General features: G+C 35.7%; 2 protein-coding genes across 6 annotated transcripts; both read right to left on the reverse strand.

Annotated features, from left to right (window-relative positions):
• Positions 1-753: 753 nt before the first annotated feature.
• On the reverse strand, positions 754-1,335 carry LOC121249304. The gene has a single exon (XM_041148013.1). The coding sequence runs from the start codon at positions 1,333-1,335 to the stop codon at positions 754-756; it is 582 nt and encodes a 193-aa protein (XP_041003947.1).
• Positions 1,336-2,815: 1,480 nt separating this feature from the next.
• On the reverse strand, positions 2,816-11,065 carry LOC121248600. Of its 5 annotated transcripts, none has more exons than XM_041147108.1 (14): positions 10,727-11,065; positions 10,007-10,644; positions 9,605-9,765; positions 9,254-9,314; positions 7,265-7,330; positions 6,943-7,028; positions 6,597-6,660; positions 5,387-5,599; positions 5,096-5,161; positions 4,633-4,712; positions 4,428-4,549; positions 3,939-4,003; positions 3,599-3,667; positions 2,816-3,256 (listed from the first exon to the last, which is right to left on the reverse strand). In XM_041147108.1, exons 1-11 carry the CDS (start codon positions 10,842-10,844, stop codon positions 4,435-4,437), a joined length of 1,668 nt encoding a protein of 555 aa, XP_041003042.1. In that variant the 5' UTR covers positions 10,845-11,065; the 3' UTR covers positions 2,816-3,256; positions 3,599-3,667; positions 3,939-4,003; positions 4,428-4,434. The 5 variants fall into 5 exon arrangements, with proteins under 5 accessions (XP_041003042.1, XP_041003039.1, XP_041003041.1 ...); XM_041147105.1 differs by having other exon boundaries at positions 10,717-11,064; XM_041147107.1 differs by having other exon boundaries at positions 2,816-3,270; positions 10,717-11,064.
• Positions 11,066-14,363: the final 3,298 nt, after the last annotated feature.

Here is a 14,363-nt window from a genome sequence, read left to right on the forward strand (position 1 = left end):
CCCCATTTCTGAAGCAGACTAGGGCATTATTGCATGGTTGTTTTGAGGTTGTATAGGATTTATGGACGAAGCCCAAGTGCTGTGCTGGCCATTTTCGGGCAGTAATGAGCCATGCCCAAGTTGATACGAATCCCAAAGTACAGTTCTTTTTCTCCTATTACTTTAATATCTACTAAAAGTCGCTCTTTGTCAACCCCAAACCAAACCCATCTAACATTTATCATTTGAATCAAGACCAACCCAGATCCCTTGAGTTCAGTTCTTCACAGTTCTCATCCTCTATTGTGACCTTAATGGGCTGAATACCTTGGCAAAGTTGGGTTGGATTGAGAGATGAGTCGCTTAAATCTTTTGTAGCGAAACTCAAACATCGGTACGACCTTTGAATTACCAAAGCAGTGTTGGATACTCAACAGGTCTTTGGAGTAATTTTTTTCAGCCCATGTTGCCAAGGAGTGAAAGCTCCTTTAACACAAGTCCAAATTTACTGGGATATCAAGATATGTAATGCCTTTTAACTTTTATTAACTGAAAAAAGAAAACACTTTTTTATTTATTTATTTTTTTTCCGTATAGCCTGCATGCATTTAAAATGGAATTTTTTCCACTTTCCCAGTGAAGTTTTTGTGGATCCCAATGTTCCCAAGCGAACCACAAACAATGAAAGACACTGAGTGGTTACCTCTCTCCACAAAATGAAACCATTTGATTGAATGTTGCCAAAAATACTAGATAATGGAAATGTTTGGGCTATTACATAGGATCGATCTCAAAAGATGTCAAGGATCTCCAGGATCGAACGGTTGCAAAGAGGACAAGTCCCCGATTGACCCACATCTCCCTCGAGCAAACCCTACAAAAGGTGTGCCCACAGGGAATAAAAGCCGCGCCTTTACTCCTCTCCATGCACACGCAGCACACCCAATCAGTATCGGCTCCCCTGTTGTCCCTTCTCCTTTTCTTCCTCCAATCAACACCATCCGTTTCCTCGATCAATCTCATCAGGGTCTTGACTTCGGTGGCGGGACCCTCATCCTTCTCTTCCCGCGAATTGCGCTCGGCCGCTAATGCCATCGCCAGGTTCATGCCCGTGGGGAGTGGCGGAGCCGTGTGTGGGTTTTCTTGGAGGGTTTCCAAGGTGCTGAAACTTGAAGAAGTGGGCCTCCGCCTGGACCCACAGCAACCCATCCCTTTGAATCCTAGCCTTTCTTTCAGACTTGTCCATCTTCTTCCCGGATCTGCACTATCCATTGATACTCGATCTTCCTCTACTTGTGTTGCTTCTTCTATTGAGTTATTTTGCTCCCTAGTAGTTGCTGCACACTGCTGCAACATGTTTAGTGTTTGTTGATCTTCGCATTGATTTTACTGATTCTTATAAAAGAAGGTGAAAAACCCAGCAGAACAGAACCCATAAAAATATGAACTTGCGGAAAAGGAAAGGGTTATTTGAAAGACCCGGGGTATGACATGGCAGATCAGAGAGGAGGGATGCGTGCATGTAGATACGATTGAAGCATTCAAGCGACTGTGTGCGAGTGATTATTTAATAACATTTCCGATAATGATCTTCGATCCAAATTCACCAGACCTTTGAAAAAACTAAAAGGAAAAATCTGGGTGGGTTCAACCAATCTCTTAATCATACTTATCGGTCAACTTTTGGTTGGTGATCAAGGTAGTTAGTATCTTCTAAAACAAGTCGCAAAAAAGTAACAATCAAAGAAAACCAAACACGAAATGCAAGTGCCTGGTGAAAGAAGAGATTTTGACAAAGGAAATATATATGAGTGAAGTGAAGCATGTAAGATTATAGAACTTACTCGAACTTGGGGGACATGAGCTGTTATAACATTCTTAATTCCAGGCTTGGCTGCTCTGATGTTGGAGAAGTGTGCGGACAGCCGAACGAATTTAAGAATAAAGAAAGATGGGATTGCTATTGGAGAGATTGCTCCATAGTTTGGTGAAATGAAACGGAGACAAGAGAACGCTGTTTTGATGGAACAACAACAAAGCAGTGGCATTACCAAAATCCAAGAAAAGGGTCCCGCCAGGATCATGGGCCTCGCTGACAGAAAGACAGACAATTTGTTTGACCTAAAATCCCAGTGTACAGTGTCTGAAAAGACAGAGAGAACTTGTGTATAGGCGGATCCGGATCAGGATCCTCTCCATTTGGACAAAACCCGACTGTCCAACAATGTCTTGTACTGATCAATCATCAAATATGTTATAACTGGAGAATGAACACGTTTTTCTTGGTATACGATATTCAGTCTCTTGGCCAATATCCAATTGATGGTAATTGAGGAAGGTCACAAATTTTATCTTATACAACGTGGAGACATGATAATTGGAAGTTTTTGTCTAGAAAATGCTGAAAAAGTGAGTAATTTCTCCGATATCATGAAGCTACTACTATTTGGATTTGTAACTAAGCCAATTAGCCTTTGATTGTTAAATAGCATTAGCATTATTGGGTGGCTGAAAAGGTGGGGAGAGATGAGAGGAAAATGGAATTGCGCCAGAAAATTGTCAAAAGAGAAATTTGTGGCGACTTTCAGAAGCAAAAAAGGTAGGCTAGTACCTAAAGTTGTAAGGTTAAATTTCTAATCAACGCAATAATGCTCATTTGCTGTAATCAACTATCAAGGCAAAAGCCAAAAATCCCGGCTTCATGGCCCAGTTTTAGAAAATTACCAATTCAATGGTAATCGCTGCCGAATAAGGGATACAAGCAATACATCGTATAAAACCTTACATTTCCTTCAAATACATCGGATTCTAGAGATGTGAAACAGACAATTGGGAGGCAAAGTAAAAAAAAATATATATATATATATATATATTTTAATACCACAGTAGAACACACCAAAAGAGCAGGTCCATGAGCATGATCCCTTGGAGGTCCCCTTTCATAGTATAAAATTATGGCATCCAAATCAGAGAGACATTACAATCGACAAATGGTAGCGACAACATGCAGCAATGATAAGGAGACATTACAATTGGCACTTCAAAAAAACATATCAAACTGGTGTTTTAAAACATAATCTGTTGTTGAGGATATGCATACAAGTCAAACCTACATTCAGGTGAGCTGCTGCTTTTGGGCCCTGATCAATTCACAGGAAAAATGCCGACTACACTCAGCCTTATTATACATTGGAGTCATGTCAAAATGCAAAATGTCTATTTGTTCAAGGGATTCTTTAAGTCTTCAATCTTATTGTAAAGGATTTTCCGGAGCAACCTACATTGGAGAAACTGATGTCAAGGATAAACTTGGTGCCACTGTTGCAACGTATTGAACATTACTTTTTTTTTTTTAACAAATTACAAGTATGTGTTAGGTCGAAAACTAGTTTCTATAATTGCAATCAAAGCCAGCTGACTTTTATCACAACACAAACTATACAATTCTTTTCTCTAAATTCTGGTTACAGAAACTTCAACATTATAGTTTAAAAAAGTACGAGAGATAGGTTGTTAACTAGGAATTATTGTAGATGTAAATCTGTGAATTGGCACTAATAATCAAATGCAGCACTTAAAAATAAAATCTATGCAGGAGAACAAGGAGGAAAAACCTTACAACAGCAAAATTTCTAGAAATCAGCCATGGCAGATTTTGCATATCTGCCAGTTCCTGCAGCTGTAAAAACTGACAAAAAGAAGTGTTAGTACTTATTAATCCAATATACCAGGCAAAACATGCTGTTACAAGATATTTGAGGCTTTCATTGTTAGTAATCCGAGTAATACATTAAAATCCCACTTCCACACAAAAAAGTGGCAAAAAATTAAATATACAACAGGGGCTAAGATGAAGATCTTCAAGGCTTCATGAGCAAATTGCCTTCTGGAAAAATAGAAAATGCATGGACAAAATGAATACTTGAAACATTAAACAGCTATAACCAGAGATTACTTACATAGTTTATAGGAACCTGAAAAATTACTGGCCTCAGTAAGTGAATGTATCTTAGCCAACAGAAGCCTGACAAGTGACAGAACTGTTAACCACACTGAAATGAAAAAGGACTAATCGCTGGTCAAGAAATCAATCAAAATATTATTTTTATATTTTTAGAAACAATTCAAGGGTCCATACCCCACCCGACCCTAACCCCCTACCCCCAAAAAAATGGACAAAAAAAAGGTGGTAGACAACTTCATTTGTCTACCTGTACAACAAAAATAAAACTGAAGTATCAATTGCCTCCAATGCCACTAACAAGCTCCACATGCACCAAATCAGTACTTTTAATGTATAGTGTGAAACCGAGTCACCGACCCATTCTATTCTATGCACTCATGTACTGTAGCTGTAAACAATCTCCTTGCATGGCAAGGTAGAAAATCAAAATGCATCGTGGCAAAAATTTCGAATTAACACCATACAGATATAGAACAACACATACCAGTTCACTATTTATAGCCTACTTCTAGCATCAAATGACGATAGCTACGTCCACGTATTATTCGTTGCCACAGATACTGGAGCAAGTTCTGGAAACTCATTTGCATCTGCTGCTGGACAAGCCTGCAACAGAATATCAGCTCAAGTGAACATAATACAATGCCATGATCATTTAAATCTTTCAATATGATAAAAAAATATCTTACCATCTCACAAGACACCTCTGAATCCCTCTAGATATGGGCCGAATGAAGGACGGGTCTCGTTGAGCATAGAGCAAACCAACCTATCAAAAACAAGAGGAAGAAGGGGGAAAATATGAAATCAATAGGCACCGAATGACTATCTGGAAAAGGCTCGAACACAGCAGTGTTACATTAACCAGAAGATGTATTACTATAGAATGAAATCCAGCCTCTTGAATTTGCAAAAGAAAAAAAAATTAGAACTTCATCTATTATAATATAATGGGTTTTGCATATATCAAATAAATTTTGAAAAAGTGTTTGGGAAAAATAAAAAACTCATACAAAATTAAGTATAAATCAGAACACAAAAATTGAATAAAGGAAAAATAAGGAAAAAAACTGCACTTCAACTGAACATTTACGATCACAGAATCACACAAGAAACCCGAAAGAAGAAACAAATAAACAACGAGGCAACTACCTCTACTAATGCAACAGCAGAAGGGTCATCAAATATCTCAAGACTACAATCTGCTAGATAATTAATCTGCATCAAAACCATTAAAAGAGAATGAAAGATTACAAACTGAACAACAGAAAAAATGGGAGGGTTATTAATCTGCATCAAAAGAATTAAAAGAAAAAAAAAAACCAGTTACAAATTTAACAAGTGATAAAGAAGTAGAAACTTAATGTATAAGGAAAATAAAATAATCAGATTGAACACATAACTAGTAAAAAGCCAACAGATCATACATAAACAAAAATTTACCCCAAACTCTGTATTGATGAAAGATTGAATAAAATCTATCAGTTGAAGCTTCGCCCACTCGATGCATAGGGTGGGGTCATCTGTCTTTGGAGGATGCCTCCAAGGTGCCCCAAACCGTAATTTATCTTTTGAAATCTTTCCACTCTGTGCATCAACAGCAAACTTTTGCAGGAGTCCCAATGCTCTATCCATAGCAGGATTCACCACGGTAATCTTAAATGAAGTAACAAGAACCACCAAATTAAGCACCTCTTAGTACACATACCGCAAAAGTCAAGAAAATAATTATCTTTAACAGGGAGATGAATGCACAACTATGTCGCAAGTCGTGAATTTCACACAATAACAGCTCATTAACACAAATCCAGAGCACTCCACTTAATAAAGGACATGAAATCATGCTGAGAGACAACACCAAGTCAGAGAGATTGGTTTTGGACCTGAAAGTCTAAGCAAGCTTGTTTTTTCTTATTATGTTCAGCATAGTAAGCTTTAATCATTCCCTCATTACACTATACGCCTACTCTATGTAGGGGTGGGCGGTGGGACTGGGCCTGGGCCTGGGTGCCCGGGTTTTCGCCCGGCCCAATATACATATACATATATATATGTATATATTAAAAAATAATTTATTTAATAAAACAATGTCGTTTTGCTCTAATGTTTTGTTTTAAAATACCCCCTCTCTCTCCTCTTCCCTTCTATTTTAAAGCCCGCCCGGTTGTCGTCACCCCCAACCCCATCCAATCACTATCGCCCCCAGCCCTGTCGGCCTCACTCTCCCTCTCGTCGTCGCCCCCAGTCCCGTCAGCCCCAACTCTCCCTCGCGGCCTAGCCATGGGCAAACGGCCTTGGGGGGCAAATCCACCCCTAGCATCCGGACAGGGGCACCTGGGGGTGGGGGCTGCCGCCCCGGAGGTGCGGGTAGCACCCCTAACTCTATGTCCACATATGAAGCTAAGATGATAGGGAAGATACCAACAACTTCATTTAAGGAAGAAAGTCCTGTGAAAAACAAACCAGTGAAACTTATTACTTCAGCAAATAACAACCTTTATTTATGTAACTAGCCTAAAATGTTAATGGGTTACATAACTAGTCTAGATGTACTAACTTGAAGATTCATCAAAGCTTCCAAAACTTAGAAAAAGAGAATATCAGGGTTCAAAAGGAAACAAGAAGCAAATTGATGTTCATTTGCAAAACTTACTTGTAAATATGCTAAGTATGCATCTACGATGTCTTCGAAAGTGCTACTCTCATCGCCCATCATCCTACAGTTAAATATAATTGGGATTATTTACAAATAGAATGTAGATAAGCTGGAAATGACGTGCTTACTAATGCCAGGCACAAATATGGTAACTTTTCCATGTATTTCCCTCTCTAGCATGTTGTTGCATTGGCCAATTTCAACTATGATCAATGATTCTCTCTATGTTTTTATAGGCTAACCACTGCATATATCCGGACTCAGAATGTGAACATAGCTATTGAAGAAAGATATAAATTTACTAGATGATACCACGGCAAACTAAGGATGAAATCATTCTTACTTCTGATAATGGTTACTTTGTTTAAGAGCATAAAGCTCAAATAGATGTCGAGGGGTTGGCCCAAGCACCTCAGCAACCACCGCCCACTGCAATTACAGTAAAAATAGAAACATAAAGAACGAAAAAAATAATAATTCAGCAAGCCTGCCAGCAACTAACCAAATAAGGTGAAGACAGCTAAGGGGAAAAAATAAGATTCAATTCGGTCTTGAAGTTTGATCAAATTTAGGTCCTTTTTTTTTATTTTCCTGTTTTTCTTCGAGGATGTTCATTCCATGTTTCTTTTTCTGAAGAATTTAGACAGGTACTAAAATTTGCTTGCCTCTGAATGACTGAAATAATCAGGAACCATATGCATTTTAGCTTGCTGGGGAGTCCATCCGAATGCCTGCAGATCAAACAAAATTGAAATGAGTGACATAAAGAATGATCAGCAGTGCACATATATATCATCAAAGGAGAAAAGCCCATTGACACAGACACATGCAGATTGATTATCAATACCCAAAATTAAGCAAACACAAACAAAGACATCATTAGATGACGTACACATTATCAAGTGTTATGCACATTGGTGTGGGTTGCAGTTGAGGAGTCCCAATTCTAATTACACCTCAAAACCATAATATAGAATACAATCATAATATATTGCAGGTTGGGTGTGATGTGGGAAATAATAAGTATAATTTCATTAGCTAAAGCTTGCACCAGACTTAGGGTGTAAACAAATCGAGTTCGAGCTAGAAGTGGCTGGCCAAGCCTTATTCATTTAATTTTTATAAAAACATGAGTTGAGCACAAGTTAATATATTATTCAAGAGGGCTCAAGCTTGTTCACGAGCTATTTAATTTTGACAAAATGGATTCTTTATAGTATATATTAACTTTATCTACAAATTTTAATAATAAATGCTGAGATTTTGTTAATACTTTATATAATTTATGTATACATATTTCAATGACTACTCATAACCTAAATAATTTTCGAAGCAGCAGCTTTACTCCTGTTGGGCTATGTCATCTATTTTTATGTTAAACGCTTCTAAATTTAATAATTTAAGTTTAAATAATCTGTAAAGCAATATTAGTAAATTTATGCAATTTTAAAGATTTGAGACGCTTCAACTTTTTTGTATATAGCTTTTTGTCTTCTTTCCTCTATATTTAATCTATTAGACTATTACAACTAGTAATAGCAACTAGATTGCGTTCAGATTACTCCGCAATCAGTCATGCATTGCACAGGTGCATGACTAGTATTCATAAAAATTCAAGCAACGTCATATTACTAGAAACATGATTTCCTTTTATATTTTAAAATACTTATATACTCTCGTTATAAAGTAAAAGATAATACTGTAGAAAATAATAAATATGAAATTATTTGTGTTTATATGAACTTGTACAACTCGACTCAAGTTTTATACAAATTTTATCATTTCATAATTGATCATATGTTGTGTTCACGAGCGGCTAATTTAATAAGAGTCTCGAGTTTGATCAAGCCGATCTCAAGCTGCTTGCTTTTCAAGTAGCCTTGTTCATTTAGAGCCTTACACCAAACCACTCATTTTCATTGCGGAAGTTTCTATGTATAAAAGTAGGAGATAAAATTAAGAACACTGAATAAGTGCATATCTAAAGAGTAGAACGATGGAGAGTTTTGAAGCAATCCCTCTTCCATACACACTTCAAACAAGATAATCACACACACTCACACACTAGAGAAAGATAGACGGTGTGTGTAACAACCCAAGGCAAGTGCTAACCGCATCTGTGCTATAACCCCAAAATAGACTAATCAATTTGAAGCTTCCCTAAAATCATTTCAAAGCTCAATTTCACTTAGTAAGTAATCAATGTGGATGTGCCACCCATGACTACCTTGATAACCATCATTGAATTATTCATTTTTCCAATGTGGGACTAGGGCGTTACAAACACCCCTCTTAAATTCCTAACGCCCTCATTGGGACCATGTCATATGGTGCATTAATGTCACATGGCAGGCCTTACCAGGGTGACTCTGATACCATATATGACAACCCAAGGAAAACACTAATCATATCTTCCCTATAACCCCAAAAGACTAGTCAATTTAAAGCTTTCTAAAATTACTTATAAAACTACGTTTTACCTAGTAAGTAGCTAATGTGGGACTTAGCACCCATAACTACATGTTCCTGTGAATTATGTGCCTTACCCACTCTGTGAATTATTCTTTCTCCTAATGTGAGACTGGGGTGTTACACACACACACATGCACGCACGCAGAGAGAGAGAGAGAGAGAGAGAGAGAGAGAGAGAGTACCTCACGTGAGATGAATATGTCTGGAAATCCAAAATCCATGTAGGCTTGGTATGAATAGTAGCTGAGGATATCGGAAAGGATCAGAATTAAAAAATGGATATAAGAAATATCAAAAGTAATTAATTATAAAAAAAATATATCAAAAGTAATAATAGTACGTAAGCCAGACTTCAGGGGATGTTAAAATACATGGGAATAAGCAAGAATGAATGCAGAGATGAATTATTTATTTCTTAAATCATTCTTAAGGCGCACAAGCAGTTATACATAGATAGAATGCTTCTCCTATTTCATGAAGCAAAGAAAATCGAAGAGCAAAGTATAGCATAGATGTACAGAAATGGACCTCACCTATCCGACGTAACTAGTATGACAGGCAGGCACCGCTCATTTGCGCCCAAAGCAATTATTCTCCATATGAAACTGTCATGATACAATGATGCACAGACTGATGAATCATCATCTAGGGTAGCATTGCGTAGAACATCGATATTGTTAATGACCAGCTTTGGCTGCCCAATACGACACATAAACATCAGTCAACTACAGCCTCACAATAGCAACACCCAGTAGTAAAAACCACAAATGTACGGTCATAGGCTCCTTTCACTCCAAATATACATGACAAGCATGAATAAATAAAAGAATACATAACGCCTTCTTACGGTTTTACTTATATGATGGTAACAAAATTTTGAGAAAAACAGTTTTATAAATTATTTGTCGGGATGTCATAAAATCTTAATCAGCTACCTGAAAATGATCAATTTCAGCGGCTTGAGACAACAACTCCAGTAACAAACATGGCCAATCAGTACATGAATTCGCTAACGACCTCGAAAACCCGCCTGTCCGATTCAAATGAGCGATAGCGTTAGCCCTCCACCCTTGTTGAGCCTTAATCACCTCCTTCGCCAATCTCAAGGCCACAATCGCCTCCCTAAAATACAAAGCCTCTTCCATTGGCAAGCCCTTCCGTTTCTCACTTAAACCCAACACCCCATCGATCTCTTTGGCATTACATCGAGCAGCGAGTACGAAGACCGCCCGATCCCACAACACCGAACCCGAGACCTTATCTAAGACTGCATTTTTTACACCACTGTTGTCCTGAATCACGCGGCGAAGCGCCGTGCTGAGGCCGTGCCATTTATTGAGGGAGGTGAATATCTGGTGAGAGCTAATGCTGCCAAGCTTGACACCCTTTTCGACCATTGATTCAAGGGTGTGTTCGAGCAGAGTTCGGCAGTTGGACAAAGTGGGTGGTGGGCAATTGGACCAAGAAGCCCACGGAAACGACTGGTTAAATTGTGGATGGTGATCCTTGATGGATTGGGCAAAGTCTATATAGCCGGTTAAGTGGGGGCCTTTGTTCCACTCGCCGAGTAGACCTGGAAAATAGAGCAAGAAACATTGAACGAAATTGAACAAAAATTACAAAGAATGCGAAGAGGAGTTTTTACGTTCAAGTACGAGGGTGGTCTTGCCGACGCCGCGAGGGCCGTGGAGGATCAGTGGTTGAGGGACGCGGTGGTGCTGGGCATGGTTGTTCAGCACGGTTTCCAGGAGTGGTCTTGGGATAATTCTCCATGATTTATTCACCATTTTTTCTAGGCTAGCGGATTCGAAATGCTATGCTCTTCTTTTCCGTCCAAGTACTCTCAGGGCCTAGTGTGCGTCGGAGGTATAAGGAGGGTTTTAGCGGAGCGAACCACGTCTGAAGATGAACCTGACAGGGCTCGTTTTGTGAAAGTGGGCTACCGCTACCCTCAAGCCTTGGGTCTTTTGCTTTCGTTTGTTGCGACTTTGGGACATTGAGCTGACTATGTACTATGTGCCACTTGAAATAGTTAAAACCCAATCTTTTATGGTCGAAATTGAGAATTTGACCATTATTCTTTGGAGAAAATCAATGTGTTTCCATTTGTTTCAATAAAAATAAATAAATTGTTGGGTTACTTGCAAAATCAATTCTTAGAGTTTGCCTTGTTTGTTTTTTCAAAATTTTTCAACTCATCTCATCTCATTTTATCTAATCATTATAACTTTTTCAAATTCTTATACAAAATAAAATAAACAATTCAACTTTTTCAAATCTCAAAATAAAAATAATATTAAAAAAATATATTCTAACAATATTTTATTCAATTTTCAACTTTCAATTCATCTCATCTCATTTGTAAAAATAAACAAGGCAAAGAGTTTGGTATGAAAAATATATTCATCGAGCTAGGACCATGGGAGACAATCTCCCTATAAAAAGAGAAATGATAGTTGTAATCGTGAAATGTACAAATACCGCACAATTCGTTAAAAAAATGAGTAAATATGAGACCTACATGAAAAAAAAAAACTAATTTTCTAATAGTAGACTCTATTCTTTTCCAAAAGAATTATATAACACTTGCACACTCTACAACAGCATGTACTATTACTCTTTCATTTATTTCTCGTTTGAGAATTGATATTTGAAGTCGTGGAGTGCACAAGTGTCACACAATCATTTTAAAAAAGTGAGAAAATATCTGGACCCACCTGAAAAAAAAATATTAATTTTTTAATAATATACCTCACTTTTTTTTCAAAACGATTGTGTAATATTTACGCATTTCACGACTATATATAATATAACCCTTCTCGTTTTATTTGTCACAAGCCACATGGTCCATGTGCTTCTCAATCAAAAATTAATAGTGACATTTTCTTTACTAATCAATCAAAAATCATCTTCTTATCCCATCAAGATGTGAATTATCGCCTTAATTAATTAATGTTGTATGTCTTCTCCCATCATGTTGTTATTTATAACTATTTTATAATTAGTTTATAATTCATTTTAAATCAAATAATATAATTAATATTGTCGACTATATAAATATTTTATCTAATTTATTTTCCCCAATTCTCCACCATTCATTAGTATGCAATTTTTTTTTTTGGTTCCTCCGTCGTCACCAAGCCACTGGGTCATTTTTAGTTGTCATGCTAACAAATTAGCATCAACAATTAATTGATCTCTCAAAAATAACAAGTCTATGTTTGAAGATGCGATGCAATTCTTCTGTTTCAAAGGAGCACGGCAATAAATTGATAATAGGTTCAAAGGTGGACCAGTCTATCCGACAGCTACGTTTATGACCTTTTCAGGATTAGACTTCCCCAAGACCCAACCAACAGACTTGATAATTTATAATTCTGGCCCAGCTCATCTACCTTTATGATTAGACCCACACTGCCAAGGCCTGACCCAAAAAAAAAAAAAAAAAAAAAAAAAAAAAGTAGAAAATGTAATTGTTTGGCTGTTAATTGGAATGATTGGATTATTTACTTTTCTTTAAAATAATTTTATTAGAAATATTATACATCAGTCATTATTTATTCTTATATTTTATATTTATAATTTTTTTTATAAAATATGAGGATATTTTTATAGGATATAAGAATATTTTTTTTATAGAATACAGAGTAATAAATAATGATTGATGAAAAAAAATTTTCTAATTTTATTAGAGAAATAATATTTATAGTTGTAGAGTGCGTAAGTGCAGCGTACTTTTTTTGAAATACATGATTCACATGAAAAAAATTAATTTTTTAATAATAAATCACACTCTTTTTCAAAAGAATTATACAGCACTTATACATATATGATTGTATTTAACATTACTTATTTTATTATAAAAGCTTCAAAACATTAATGACTTTTTAGCTAAATAGTTTGGATTATTATTTATCCTCAATATAAATTTAAGGGAAATTATAATTTTAAGAATCCGAAAAATATCTATCTAGAGGATCAGCTCTTTATCCAAAAAACTATTGCTACCATCCCATACCATAAACTAAAGAAATCTAATCATATTGTATTATCCATATAAGGTCCCATGCTTTGACTTGCTTTCCAATTTACAAAGAGTTCGATAGTCCATTTATCAATTGAATTTTTCTCTATTTTTTTAATCGAATTAAATGATTCAATAAAGATTGAGATAGATATAAATTTAGGTTCTGTTTGGATATAAAAATACTCTCAATTCATCTCATCTCATTATTATAAAATTTTAAAATTCTCATATAAAATATAATAAATAATTTAATTTTTTCAAATTCTAAAATAATAATAATATAAAAAAATAATATTCTAACAATATTTTATTAAACTCATCTAAAATTATCTCATCTCATTATCTAAATCAGCCCTAAATAATCTTTTGAGGTTTACTAAACTTTATCCTAAAATTAAATAATTTGGTGATGCTTTTTTCAAGGACCTATACGAATTATCCAAATCTATTTTTATGAAGTGCATAAGGATGCTTTCCTAATTAAATTTTTGAAATTTCAATTTCTACCCAAAGCCCTAACTTAATGCTTTTTACTTATTTTATTATTATTTTTTAAAAAAATAGAATTCACTTTGAATAAGTAATACATTTTAAGTTTATTTTCATTTAAATGGTTAACTTAAGAAATCATTAAAAAAAATATGAATGGGACTTGAGAATATAATTTTTTTTTTAAAGATATTTATAAAAGAAAATTTTGTTGGAAGATATTTTAATAAATAATTAGAATATATAAAAAATAGAAAATAGGAAAAACCCGGGGAAGAGGGAGAGTGAACCCTGCTCCTCACATTTTTGGCCACCTCCATAGTGGCTTGGATGGAGCTCGACAGGTAGCCAATCCTCGATTCTTTAGTGAACCGGCTCGATCGTCTTTCTTTGATGCTCCATTCGAGCCACCATGAAAGCGGCTCGTGGTGGCATGCCAATCCCCAGCGTTGAACCCGGACGGTTTTTTTTTTTTGGTTTTTGATTATTTTAAGGTTTTGTATCTCTCTTTTTTACATTTTTTTTTTTAAATTCTTTTGGGCGTGTTTTTGAAATTGTGAAGAGCTTTTAATTTAGGGAAAAGCTACTTTGTCCATTTGATTTGTTCACTTATTTTGATTGCTGGTATTTTTTATTTTTTTATTATTATTATTTTTTATTTAGTGATTAAAACAGTAATTTTAAGTGTATTAGTATATTTTTTTTATTTTTTTAAAAAATAAAAATATATTAAAAAAAGTGAAAAAAAAAAAATAGACTAGACAACGCGCCTAACT

Source organism: Juglans microcarpa x Juglans regia, chromosome 2D (assembly GCF_004785595.1).
Source record: "Juglans microcarpa x Juglans regia isolate MS1-56 chromosome 2D, Jm3101_v1.0, whole genome shotgun sequence".
In the NCBI taxonomy this organism is placed as follows: domain Eukaryota; kingdom Viridiplantae; phylum Streptophyta; class Magnoliopsida; order Fagales; family Juglandaceae; genus Juglans; species Juglans microcarpa x Juglans regia.

What these genes read in the sequence shown, in the direction of transcription:
- LOC121249304 (XM_041148013.1), bottom strand. Translation starts at nt 1,335, where the DNA reads ATGTTGCAGCAGTGTGCAGCAACTACTAGGGAGCAAAATAACTCAATA.
- LOC121248600 (XM_041147105.1), bottom strand. Translation starts at nt 10,858, where the DNA reads ATGGTGAATAAATCATGGAGAATTATCCCAAGACCACTCCTGGAAACC. An exon ending in ATACTAGTTACGTCGGATAG is followed by an intron (nt 9,315 to 9,604) that starts GTGAGGTCCATT and finishes CGATATCCTCAG; the next exon opens with CTACTATTCATACCAAGCCT. An exon ending in TCATCAATACAGAGTTTGGG is followed by an intron (nt 5,162 to 5,386) that starts GTAAATTTTTGT and finishes GTTTTGATGCAG; the next exon opens with ATTAATTATCTAGCAGATTG.